Raw genomic sequence first — 13,214 nt, forward strand, 5'->3', positions numbered from 1 at the left:
ACATTGTTTACCTTTATCTCACCCATATACAGCTGCATCAGTAGCTGCTGTTTTTACATCCCAGGTATTCAAGTTACATGGCTTGCCATCAACCATTGTAACTGATAGGGATGTTGTTTTCACCAGTAATTTTTGGAGAGAGTTGTTTAAATTGCAAGGGACTAAATTGCACTTCACATCTGCTTACCATCCACAATCAGATGGGCAAACTGAAGTGGTTAACAAATGTGTGCAACAATATCTGAGATGCTTCGTTAGTGAAAGACCCAAACAATGGGTGCATTGGCTCCCTTGGGCTGAGTGGTGGTATAACACCTCAGTCCACTCTTCCACAAAAATGACACCATTTGAGGCATTATATGGAATACCTCCTCCAACCTTAATTCAGTATGTTGAGGGGACTACTCAAAATGAAGCCGTGGACAGAGAGTTAAAGTCGAGAGATGAGATACTAATGCTGTTAAGAAAGAACTTGATGGCTGCACAGGCTACTATGAAGCAACAATATGATAAACATCACATTCAGAGGAAGTTTAAGGTGGGTGATTTAGTCTATTTGAAAATGCATAAGTATAAACAACAGACTGTTAGTCAAGCCAGCAGATCAAAGTTAGCTGCCAGGTATTGTGGTCCATTCAGAATTGTGGAATGCATTGGAGAGGTAGCTTATAGACTTGAATTACCACCAAGCTCATCAGTCCATCCCGTGTTCCATGTATCAAGACTCAAACAATACATTGGCCCCGATTCACAGATCTCTCCTGTATTACCCTTGGTGGATTCTCATGGGAATTTTAAGGTGGAACCTGAAGCTATTCTGGACAGGCGCATGACTGCTGTGAATAATAAACCCTTTATCGAGTTATTAGTGAAATGGCGTGGTATGGATGAAGTAAATTCCACTTGGGAACCTGTTGAACAGCTACGGTTTCATTATCCTGACCTTGTGGGCAAGGTCTTTTGAAGAGGAAGGCAGTTGTTATGTCCAGTTCATCGATAGGAAGCAAGCTCGAGCTGAAGAGAAGCGAGGTGTTCATTGTTCAAGCAGCAGTGAATTAGTTAGTTAGTTAGTTAGTCACGTGACATGCATGTGTTCTTTTATAACATTAATGTACCTTTGTATCCCTACTTACTCATTGCACATTACTATAATACCCCCTTGTAGCCGTTGTTAATCATCATAAGGCTACTATAAATACTGAAGCCTTCCTTCATTGTGAAAACATTGAATAATAAAGTGAATTGAAGTGGAGGTTTCTGATCCCTCGAAGATCAGTAATTCAAGTTGTTTGATCTTAGTTTTAGTCTGTTGTTACAAATAATATTTTTCTCCATACAATGCTTTTAAAAACAGCTAGCAGATAAAATGAACAGATCAAAGCATCCCTGCAGGCTACAGCATCAACTACATTAGTTTTATTATTCATCCAATCCAGGAATCAAACCCAAATACACCTCAATGTGGTAGTTTAACAAATAAACAATCAAACGTATATAAGGCATATACTTCCCTGCACTACCCATGTACTAACTAGTACAAAGAACTACCACAGAAGCATTACACATATGCCTGTAATGTCCATGCTTCTACTCACAATGAAATCATCATTAGCAATAGAACTTACATAACAAATACAACATAAAGAATACAGCATGAAAACATCTACTTTACTAACAATTCTATAATATAAATGAATAACAAGACCTGCTCGTTCATCCTACTCATCAATATTCTTCTTTGCTTCCTTCGTGTATTCCAACATTTCATTTACCCAAAGGTCTGCAAACTCACAATTCTTCCAAGCCTCAAACCATGGCCCTCCCCGTGTATAATGTATCGCCTTGGGAAAAGTCGTGGAATCATTCTCAAGGGCCTTGTTATGGCCCTCAAGAAAATTCCAAACAAATGGTATGGAACCAATATCATCATCCTCCAGCCACTGAAACCGATGAAGAAAAGCACCCGTTTGTGTATTCACAACCTCAGGGGTCAAAACCCGGTTCTTGGGATGTCCACAATTGTAAAGCACCATGGAAGACCAATTCTTCCTAGGATACACTGTTTGCACCGCACCATCCATTTTCGTGGATTCTTTTGGGGTATAGTCATGGTGAACACACATAATTGCATATCTGTCATCGGCCATGTCCTTCAATTCCTTAACGTCTGACAAGTACAGAAAATCACAGTCCACAAACACTGCCCAACCCTCATAATTGGCTAAGTATGGTGTCAAGAACCGAGTAAAGGAGAACTCAGTGCTCTCGACTTGGCCTCTTACGCGCCAATATAAACCACTTTTTCTCAGATCTGATTGTATTATCGGTATGATCTCAACGGGAATCGAGGACCGCTTCAAGATCGAGTTGCGGCAGACCTGGTAGGCAATATCCTCGCGTGAATCATAACCCACGAAGATCTTGAAGGGTTTATTCGCATTTCCTCCATTACAAGTCTTTGAGTGAACCTTCCCATTACTCGAACTCATCTTAGCTGAAAATGACAAATGTTACTTTACTGTTCAGAATAACAAAAGAATTCAAAGGCTCGGTAAAACAACGAAGCAAGAAACATATTGGGAAATTAGAGCAAAAAAAAAACAAAAACAAAGAAACATAAACCTTTAATTGTTTGGTTTCTGAGAATGGAAGAAAAGAGAAGAAATGAAAATGTGGACCCTACGCCTTTGTTGCTTGATTCGGCTTAAAAATTGATGGAGATTGCACAAAACTCAATAGTCGAATCGGTGTAAAATAGTGAATAAGTGGACATCTAGTCAGGGAATTATTCAGCGAAGCCAACGATAGAGAAAACCAGACGAGTACTTAAACAAAAGTTTAGTAGCAGAGAATGTAGGAAAATAAGGAAAACCTCAAAAAGATTGATACCCAAATTTGAGCAAATTTTTTTTTTTTTTTTTTTTGAGAGAGAGAGAGAGAGTACCAAAAGATCGGAAATGCAGATCTTAAAGATAAAACAATCCTGCGTGTGTTTCCTTTTCCGACTTTCTCGGAAAACTTGGTCCGAGAAAATCCTACCCTCCTAAGCTGTTTGTCTTAAGTTGCAGAGAGAGAGAGAGAGAGAGAGAGAGGGAGATGAATGTAAAAGCGAGGAATGAGGAGTGACACGAAGAGGATGCGAACCGTATATATAGAGGGAGGAATAGGAGGATCACCGACAATATTTGAAGCTTCAGTGTCAACTTCAGAGCAGTCCTAGCACGGGATGAGTTCCGATTAGAGCAATTATTATTTTTTTAAATAACCTTAAATATTTTTTTATTAAAAAAATTATAACAACTTTAAAAATAAAATAATAAATAAATAAATATAGATAAAAATTATTATTAAAAATATATATTTTACACACATAATATAATATAATCTAAATCATACATCTTTTCAAAAATATTGAAAATAACCAACTAAAAATAATTACATAATATATATAAAATATATACTATTATAATAACTTATCCCCAACGTTATTCTAAAAAAAAATATGTCGAGACCAATCGGTGAGAGTAGATAACTTCAGGAGACACGGTTGTACTCCTGCACTGTAACTGATAGATTCAAACGTGTCAACATTGAGCTGCATAACCAATCCAACCTATATTGCATTTAAAAAATAATAATAATAATAATAGTTATAGTATGAGTATATAAATATTATATAATTATTTAAAAATAATTAATTTTTTAATAATAAATCTTATTATTTTTAATATAACTGTACTATACTTATATATTTTACGATTGTATATAATATTATTCAAATTATAAACATATCAGTTTAGGGCACTAATAATGTTATAGGAAAATGTAAATATAAATGTAAATCAAGATTTAGCTAACAAATCTATTAATTTGTCTATATATTGAAAGAGGTAAATGCATTTTTTTTTCCCTATGAGCTACAATAAATCTATGTATTTAAGAGAGTCATTGTTCCCCATCTATTAAATATTTTATAAGTTATTTCTCTCAAATATTATTAGGTTGGCAAAAAAAATATATAGTTTGCAAACGGTAACATATGGTCAGTATAATTATAAAATATGAAAAAAATATTTTAAAAAAAATTATTAAATTAAAATATATTTTATTATTATTTTGACTAATAGATAGATTATTCAATATAGAAATCTCTCTTAAATAGAATAGGCAAAAAGTAAAATACGTAGTTTTAGCCAAATTTTACGTCTTTATCTATGCAATAATATTTAGAAATAAGAAGTATTTTTATAAATTATTTTATAAAAGTAATATTATTTTATTAAAATATTTTTATTTTATAATATTTATTAAGAAATATGTTGGGGGTATCGCTCATCATTGCATTATGAAATATATATTATTTTATAATATTTTATAAAACTATGCATACCGCATTTTCATAGGAATTTGATACGCAGATCTTCCCCTCCAACCTAAAATATATACTTACTTTGGACAGACTCTTTCCCTTTCTGTAGAAACATCATTAACGCAAGGACTCGACGGTTGGATGAACACAAACGTAGGAGGGGATCTGGGATTACCCAAAGGTTAATGGTAGCCTTACATTTTTTTTACTATCTAGTTAATTTTTTCTCGTTACTTTTTGAATTTGGATTGAAAATCTTAAAAAATGACCTTCTTACATAATCTAAAAAAAAAAAAATTCAATCCATTAATATAATCGTATAATTTAATTTAATTTTTATATTAAATTATATGAATTTTTTTAATTAAATTATATGATTATATTAATTGATTGAATTTTTTTTTTTTTATACAAGAATGTCATATTTTAAAACTTTTAATCCAAATTTAAATAAATAATAAAATAATAATAAAAAATATATAAATATATCATTAACCTTACCAATAATCTGATTCCAAAGTATTCGAGAAGAATAAATTTTTATAACTTTTTAACACTTCACATTTTATATTTTTTTAATTTTTATTATTTTTTTCATTTATCAAATATTTATTATATAAATAATTAATAGAAAATTTGAAATAATTTAAAAAGAACAAATTCAAAAAAATAAAATAAATTTTAAAAATTTTAAATTTTAAAATAATGTAAAATGTGATAAAAATTATATAGCAAAACTCATTCAAGAATATTCTATTAAGAAAAGAAAGGACACATTGCATGTTCACATGTTACCCTGCCCCTCCACCTGTCACCCATCAAATTTTTATCGCTCTATCGCTCTCTCTCTCAGTATAAGTCCATTCTAGTATTTTTTTTTTTTTAAACAAATATCTAATTAATGGATCATTTTCACGATAGTCAAATAATGACGAGAAAATATATAATCATAAATTATATAATTATTATATAATTGTTTTAAAAAATATATATTAAATTTATATTAAAAAATTAATTTTTTAATAATAAATTTTATTTTTTTAAATAATTATATAATATTTATACATTTCATGATTATATATAAAATTACTTAACCATAACTTAACGATTCTTTTTATTTGGACTTAAATTCGCTTTTGTTCTTCTTTTTTTTTTTTAACAATTAATTGATATTAGTTACAGTTGTGATTAGTCAATATAGAAAAAACTTTAAATACAAGCCAAATTACATATCTGTTATATGTCTCTCCGCACACAAATTTCTTTACGACAGACATTGTCTTAATTTCGAAACCTTCATAAGAGAGTATCAGTCTCTGTATAAAATAAAGATAAAATCAACCCCCATTTTCAAAAGAGGGAAGGGCATCCAAATCTATTTCCAAATTCTCATCCACCAAAAGAGGAGATAACCACTCTTATCTTCTAAAATAGAAGAGATTCTCTTGTCATGGATATAAGTTTAATCATCTATTTTTTTATTAATCAATACAAATAGGGAGACACAAGTACTAAGAAAACACTGTAAAAAATAGAGAAAACACAGCATAAAAGAGATTGCAGGAGCGCCTGTGGAACACGTGCCAGTCAATGAAGAAACCGGGTAGACGATCGCAGAGGAACAGGAGGTTCTGGATCCAGCGGCGAGCCGCGTGGCGCCAATTGCCGGGTGTTGGCGAGTCTACATCATCAACATCAAGATCAGTTGGCTCGTGATGCTCTGAAAAGTCTGTCCCATACGGCCAAGTACATACAGCGCACGGAGCCCCCACGGAAAAAAGAGGAAAGATTGTATGCCGCCCAAAGTGTACCGTTACTGTATACCGCTACAGTATACCGCTGCAAAAAAAAAAAAACAAATTTATATATTTTTATAGTACAATCACCGTTCTAAGCGGTACCGTTAGTTATAAGAATTTTTTTTTTTTTTACTTTTTTATATATGTATTTTTTAAAAAAATAAAAAAAATTATAATATTATTAAAAAATACTTATTTAATCACTAAATAAAAAATAAAATAAAAAAATAAATCAAAGCGGTAGAATAGAGCAGTAGAATAGAGTAGTAAGAGTAGTATTATCATTTTTTTACTTAGTGATTAAAGAAATGATTTTAAGTGTATTAATATATTTTTTTATTTTTTAAAAATATTTAAATCTATTAAAAAAATAAAAAAATAAAAACTAAAAAGTAACTAGCGGTATAAACAAGCAGTGCTACTCAGGCGACAGAGTAGCACCGCTCCGCAAAAAATGATTCTCAAATATATCAGTTTGGTAAGTTTTTTTATAAAATTGTGTATCCCATTGAAAAAGAAAACTTTTTTTTTATGGTAGAATTTTTTTTATACGAGAATTACTACATATACAAAAAGATTACACAAAAGTAAACTTACGAACTGACGTGACTTCACGTGATCTGTTAGATCTATTTATACTAAAAGTAATTTTGCAATCTGACGTATTGCATCAAGTCGTGTCAGTTTGTAGATTTACTTTTGTGTAGGCTAAAATATTTCTCTTTTTACAAAGAGTCTACATGAAATTTGTCTATTAAAACTTGTATAAATTATTTCTCTTAAATGAAACCAGAATCATCTAAATAGATTTTACAAGATAAATTTATAAATTAATATAACTTCATATGATATGTTAAAATTATTCTAAAATGTCACGTCAAGACATGTCAATTTATAAATTTATTTTTATAAAATTTATTTATAACTAAAGCCTTTCTATTTCTAAACAAGATAAACTGATTATTATATGAAAAATGATACATACAACCGACTGGGGCATTCGGCGTGCAACCGGCGTGTCCACGTCACTTGTTTTATTTTTCTCTTATTCTCCCTCTTCATTAAATCTCCCCTCCCCCTCGAAATTTCTTTTGCACGAACGGAACCTTCCAGAATCTTCAGCTTCTTCGCACGTCCCTTCCTCTGCCTAGAATCAGAGTCTTCAGCTTCTTCGCACAGCAACTCGTCTTCTCCTAGGTAGCAGAACCTGTTTCGCTCACAAACCCAGTCGCACTGCACAACGAAATTACATTTTGCTCTCATTCAAACGCATAGCAAGTCTTCTTCTTGGGTAGCAGAATTGCATTTCTCCCCACAAACCCAGCCACACTGCATTTCACCTACAAACCCAGCTTACTGCATTTCCCTATCTCCTTCTCTTTCTCAATTCTTTTATTGGACCAAGATTTAAATCTTTTTCATGATTTTGTCTATAAATCAAGAGTTAAACTCTGAACCCACAAAGATTAAATTAGTTGAAAATTCAATTTTCTCATTTAATAAACCTCTGCAATGGATCACCAAGACTTAAATTAATTGATTGGTTATCTTCCATGTTTCCCTTTTTGTTGATTCATCTCTTCCACATGATTTTTAAAAAATCTTTTAGGTTTAATAGTCACTCAGAACACTCAGAATACTCAAAACTCTGGTTTGAACTCATAAATTTGATATGAATAAAATCAAGAAAGAGAAAGGAATGGAGGATGGTTTCCGTCGAAAAGGATTTCCTCCTGTAGGTGAAGCTTGCTTGACTATGGATTCCCATCCCGTGGGCTATGCTTTGCGTCAAGGTGATTTTTTTCCCCTCTCGTGGATGAGTGAAGCTTTGTTGAGGCTTCTTTTCTTCCTCTCAAGGGTGAATTTGTGAAAAACAAAAAGTATTTAATGAAATATGAGAGTAAATTTAAAAATAAAAAATATATATATATTTAAATCATCTGATGTGTCAAAAAGATTGCACCGCGGTTGGAAACCGCGGTTGTACGTAGCAGCTCTGTTATTATATACTTAGCATTCGTCTGGTTTTTGGATCGAAATATTTCGAATCCTGGATTCCCAAGTTTCATTATTGGGAGAGACAGACATACATGAATTGCGAGGGACAATACAATTGGTCAGGTTTGAAAACATCCCTAGTTGACTGGGGCAAGCTTGTTGGGTCCTTTTTCTTTTGGAAAATGCTACATGCCCCGTTGGGGGTTCCCGCTGGGAGCTCCCGCTGGGGCGTGTAGCATTTTTTTTATATATTTTTTTTAAATTTATTTTTATATAGATATTTTAAATATTTTAAAAAATAAAATAAAAATTATAATATTATTTAAAAATATTTTCTTAATTACGAAGTAGAATAAAAATTAATATTTAATAATTTGTATTTTACTTTCTGATTAAGAAAGTGTTTTTTTTTTTACTTTCTGATTAAGGAAGTGTTTTTTAATGATTTGTTTTTTACTTTCTGATTAAGGAAGTGATTTTTTTTTTACTTTCTGATTAAGGAAGTGTTTTTTAATGATTTTTTTTTTTATTTTTTACTTTCTGATTAAGGAAGTGTTTTTTAATGATTTTTTTTTTACTTTCTGATTAAGGAAGTGTTTTTTAATGATATTTTAAATTTATTTTATTTTTTAAAAATATTTATAAGTGTAAAAAAAAATCTATATAAAAAATAAATTAAAAAATTACACATAAAAAAGTACATGTTAAGCTCAACGGGAGCCCCCAACGGGGGCTGTAATATGACTATTTTAAATATTTTTAAAAAAAATCATAATATTATTAAAAAATATTTTCTTAATCATGAAGTAAAATAAAAAATTATAAAAAAATATTTTTTTATAATTTTTTATTTTACTTCGTGATTAAGAAAGTATTTTTTAATATATATTTTTTACTTTTGGATTAAAAAAATATTTTCTTAATAATATTTTTATTTTATTTTATTTTTTTAAAATATTTTAAAATATTAAAAATTTATATAAAAATTATTTAAATAAAATATATATTAAATAATACTACAGCCCCAGCGGGAGCTCCCGGCGGGGGCTGTAGCACTACCCTTTTCTTTTTGTTGTGATTTTTTTTTTTTTTTTTCAATTTTTAAAGGTGATGATAGGAGCTTGTGGGTTTGAATTACCAAACCTGTATAAGCTATAAGAGACACTACCTGCCCAAGATTTAAAAATCCCACGTGGTTTCGAGATCTTCGTCCATGCACATGTATGCTCAACAGCGTCGACTTTCAATTTCGCCTGTCCCCACCCCAACTAGACAATGCATGCTGAAAACAGTATGCATTAATCACTCAAGATACTAACATCTACGAAAGATACTAACCATAGTTTTCACTCACATAACAGAAAATATTCATGAAGACCAAAATATCTTAGATAGAAAAAGATAATTACCATTTCCATCCGCAAACTACCATATATTTTTTTGTTTCAATTTGCACCTTAAACTAAAAGAACCTTCAATTTATACCCCAAGATCCCTCAAAATAAAATAAATAAATAACATATTTATACCCCAAGATGAACGAAAAACTGGCTGTGACACGATCTTAATGGCCATATCTGAGTAGGTATAAAATAAGATCCCTTTATATTCTAAGATACAAACTGAAATTCTTCAAGATTCAGATGTAAAATGAAAAACTTGTGATAATCCACGGGTGAAAAAAATAATAATGATAAGTTTAGTACTTCCTACCATCCATTTACTACTTGTGAATTTGAAATTTTTTTTTTTTTTTTATTTTCTTTTAAGTGTTTTTTGAATATCCTTAATCATTAAAAAATATATATATATAATTTTAATAATAACACTTTTTTAATAATTAAGTAAATAAGATAATTAAAAAAATTAAAAATAATATAAAGAAAATAATAAAATAATAATAATAAATAATAAACCTATCATTGTCCGGAAAAAACAAACCACCTTTTGGACCTGTCTTATGAAAATTGTGACCATTTTGGTTTGTGTATGGGCGTGGATTTTCATGAATATACATGTGCGTGTGGTGCGGTCGCGCGCGCGCCGAGTGTGTGTCGCGCGTGTTTGCGTGTGTATTATCAAGAGTCCTGCAGCCATCCAAGAAATGTCCGAGAAAGTGTCTCTAATAGTACATTTTATTTTTTTATTTCTTTTTATTTCATGTATTTTTGTAATCACATTTTTTTAAAAAATAAAAAATTATTAAAATTATTAAAACATACTTTTTTTAATTACTAAATTAAAAAAAAAAAAATCGTGACCCACTCGACCCAACTTTCGGTAGTTTTAGCATTTCTGGTATTACCAAATACCATTCCATCGATAATCCACCCAAGAGCTATCAAGCATCATTAGTCTGACGAAGGCATCTGCTTTTCGAGATTTTTGTCCTTTAGGGTTATAAAGCAAGCAAGCACACAACCACAAGAAAGAAACCAGGAACTAGTACCAATCACACCAGTACGGCAGTACGTCATTGATTCAACTTCACTAACATTAATGCCCCCATTTAGAGGGATTGTAATAACTTTTAGATTGAATAACTTATAACTTTAGTTGAAATAATTCTAATATCACTTTAGAGGTCTGTTTCACACTCTTGGGCTAGTTGAGATAGTAAGAATATTTGAAAAATGTCGAAAATATTTATAAATAATTATGAATAGAAATTAAAATAAATTTATAAGTTTTATTAAAAATATTTTGAATTATTTGGATATATGAAATATGTTGAGTTAATAAACTTTTAATAGATAATTGAAAAAGGTGTAGATTCTATCAATAATTGATTTTTTTTAATGATGATTTTATTTATATATAATAGTGATAAATATTAGTGATTTTATTTTATTTTATATATAATAGTTATAAATATTATAAAATGTTTGTGAATAGTTATGAGTAAAGATTGAAGTGGGTTTGTGAGTCTCATTGAGAGTATTTTAAATTATTTGACATGTGAAGTATTTTTATAAATACGAAAATACTTAAAAAGTGCTGAGAAGAGTTTGATACCCGAACGTAGCCTAGTGTTTGGTTCTGGGTGGATACCCCTCTCTTGCGTCAATCCTTCACTATCTACTAGGGTTGTACAGAAAATTGTAAAACTAGCCGAGACCGACTCAGACCGACCGCCGGAGCTCGGAACCGGCCGAAACCGGCAGGGAACCGATCGGCCGTCAGTGATAAATCATCAAAACCGGCGTCGGCCGGTTCGGTCGCGGTTTGAACCAACCAAAAACCGAAAAACCGGCCGACGCCGTATATAAATATATATATATATATATTTGAATATATTCATTTGATAAACGACGCCGTTTCACTTAAATAAGTGAAACAACGTCGTTTTTATCTTAAAGTTAGAAAAAAAAAATAAAGGGAACGGCGCCGTTTGGCATAAGCCAAACGGCGCCATTCCAACTAGGGCATATTGTCCCCGAGCTGGCCCTCCCCAAGTCCATTTCTCTAATTCTCTCCGCCTCCCTCAGTCCCTCTCTCAGACTCTCATTGAGTCATTCCGACGATTCCATCACTTCCACTTCCAGTGGGCAGTGACTCAGTGACTTAGACCGACAGCGGTGAGTCCGTGAGTCGATTTTGACGATTTCAGCAATCGGATTCAGCTCTACTTCAGTGACTCAGTCCGTGAGTCCGTGACGCCGCATCGCCGTCCACGCCTCTAGCCACTCACGGCTCACCGAAGCCCAGCGGTCCACCGTCCATTGTTGTTTTTAGGTATGATTTTGTTATTTATTTATTTATTTATAAGTATTTTGTGAGATTTTATTTAGAACCCGAGAGACTCAGTATTTTGTTTTCTGATTTGATATTTCAATCTAGGGTTAGGGATTGTGTTTGCTTTGTTTGAGATGATTGAAATAGTGAATATCATTTTGATGAAGAATTGTGGTGATTTTTTTCGGCAGTGTGCAATGCCATTCACGGATTGGATGTAATTTTGTTTAAAAAAAAAAATAATTTGTGATGTTTATTGAAAGTAAAATTTATGATGTGTTTATGTTATAAATAATTTGTGATGTTTATTGAAAGTAAAATAATTTGTGAAATTTATGAGCGATCTAAAATGTAGATTAGAATCTTAGATTTGTGATGTTTGCCACGTTGCAAACTAGCTTCTGTGTAATTAACAATTGTGGTGATTTTTTGTTCTTTCTTGTTTTTACATGTTAGATGGATTCTTCGTCAAGTCCAATTGATCTTGATTCGAACTCTCAAATACCAAAACTCCCAACTTCAAGTGCCCCTAATAGTAGTAATTGTCCACTTCTTAAGAAACGGAAGGGGAAGGATCCGTCAATTGTTTGGGATCATTTTACAAAAGTTAAGGGTTGTTCAGTAGATGATCCTAAGGCAAAGTGCAATTATTGTGGCAAGATATACGCTTACCACTCGAAGAGGAACGAAACTTCAACTATGCAAAACCATCTACCTTCATGTCCCAAAAATCCTCATAAACGTGGGCCTTTAGATAAATACCAAACAACATTGGCAGGTGAGGTATCCTCGGAGGGGTTTGGAGAGAGTGGTAATTCTTTAAGAAATCTTGTAACTCATAAATATAGTGAGGAGGCTGTGAGGATGGCGCTTGCGGAAATGGTAATTCTCGATGAATTACCATTTAGAATTGTTGAAGGGCAAGGATTTAATAAGATGGTTTGGTTACTTGAACCTAGATTTAAAGTGCCATGTCGAGTGACGGTTGCAAGAGATTGTATGAAACTATTTGCATCTGAAAAAACCAAACTTAAAAAGTTATTCAAAGATGGAGGAATGAGGATTTCATTAACTACCGATACGTGGACATCGGTACAAAATCTTAATTATATGTGTCTAACTGCCCATTTCATTGATAGTGATTAGAAATTACAGAAGAAAATTATAAATTTTTGTTTAATCCCTAATCATCGAGGGGATACCATTGAAAAATATGTTGAATCGTGCCTCCTTCATTGGGGCATTGATAAGATATTTACTATTACTGTTGATAATACTAGCTCAAATGATACTGCAATTGCATATTTGAGACA

General features: G+C 31.7%; 1 protein-coding gene across 2 annotated transcripts; it reads right to left on the bottom strand.

Annotated features, from left to right (window-relative positions):
• Positions 1-1,394: 1,394 nt before the first annotated feature.
• On the bottom strand, positions 1,395-3,177 carry LOC109003797 (protein CDI-like). 2 transcript variants are annotated; one of them, XM_018982096.2, is made up of 2 exons: positions 2,945-3,177; positions 1,395-2,494 (listed from the first exon to the last, which is right to left on the bottom strand). In XM_018982096.2, exon 2 carries the CDS (start codon positions 2,487-2,489, stop codon positions 1,719-1,721), a length of 771 nt encoding a protein of 256 aa, XP_018837641.2. In that variant the 5' UTR covers positions 2,490-2,494; positions 2,945-3,177; the 3' UTR covers positions 1,395-1,718. The 2 variants fall into 2 exon arrangements, with proteins under 2 accessions (XP_018837641.2, XP_018837642.2); XM_018982097.2 differs by lacking the exon at positions 2,945-3,177 and adding an exon at positions 2,623-2,922.
• Positions 3,178-13,214: the final 10,037 nt, after the last annotated feature.

Source organism: Juglans regia, chromosome 13 (assembly GCF_001411555.2).
Source record: "Juglans regia cultivar Chandler chromosome 13, Walnut 2.0, whole genome shotgun sequence".
In the NCBI taxonomy this organism is placed as follows: Eukaryota; Viridiplantae; Streptophyta; class Magnoliopsida; order Fagales; family Juglandaceae; genus Juglans; species Juglans regia.

Bases quoted from the DNA above. Each gene is read 5' to 3' on its own strand.
- LOC109003797 (XM_018982096.2), bottom strand. From the start codon at position 2,489: ATGAGTTCGAGTAATGGGAAGGTTCACTCAAAGACTTGTAATGGAGGA.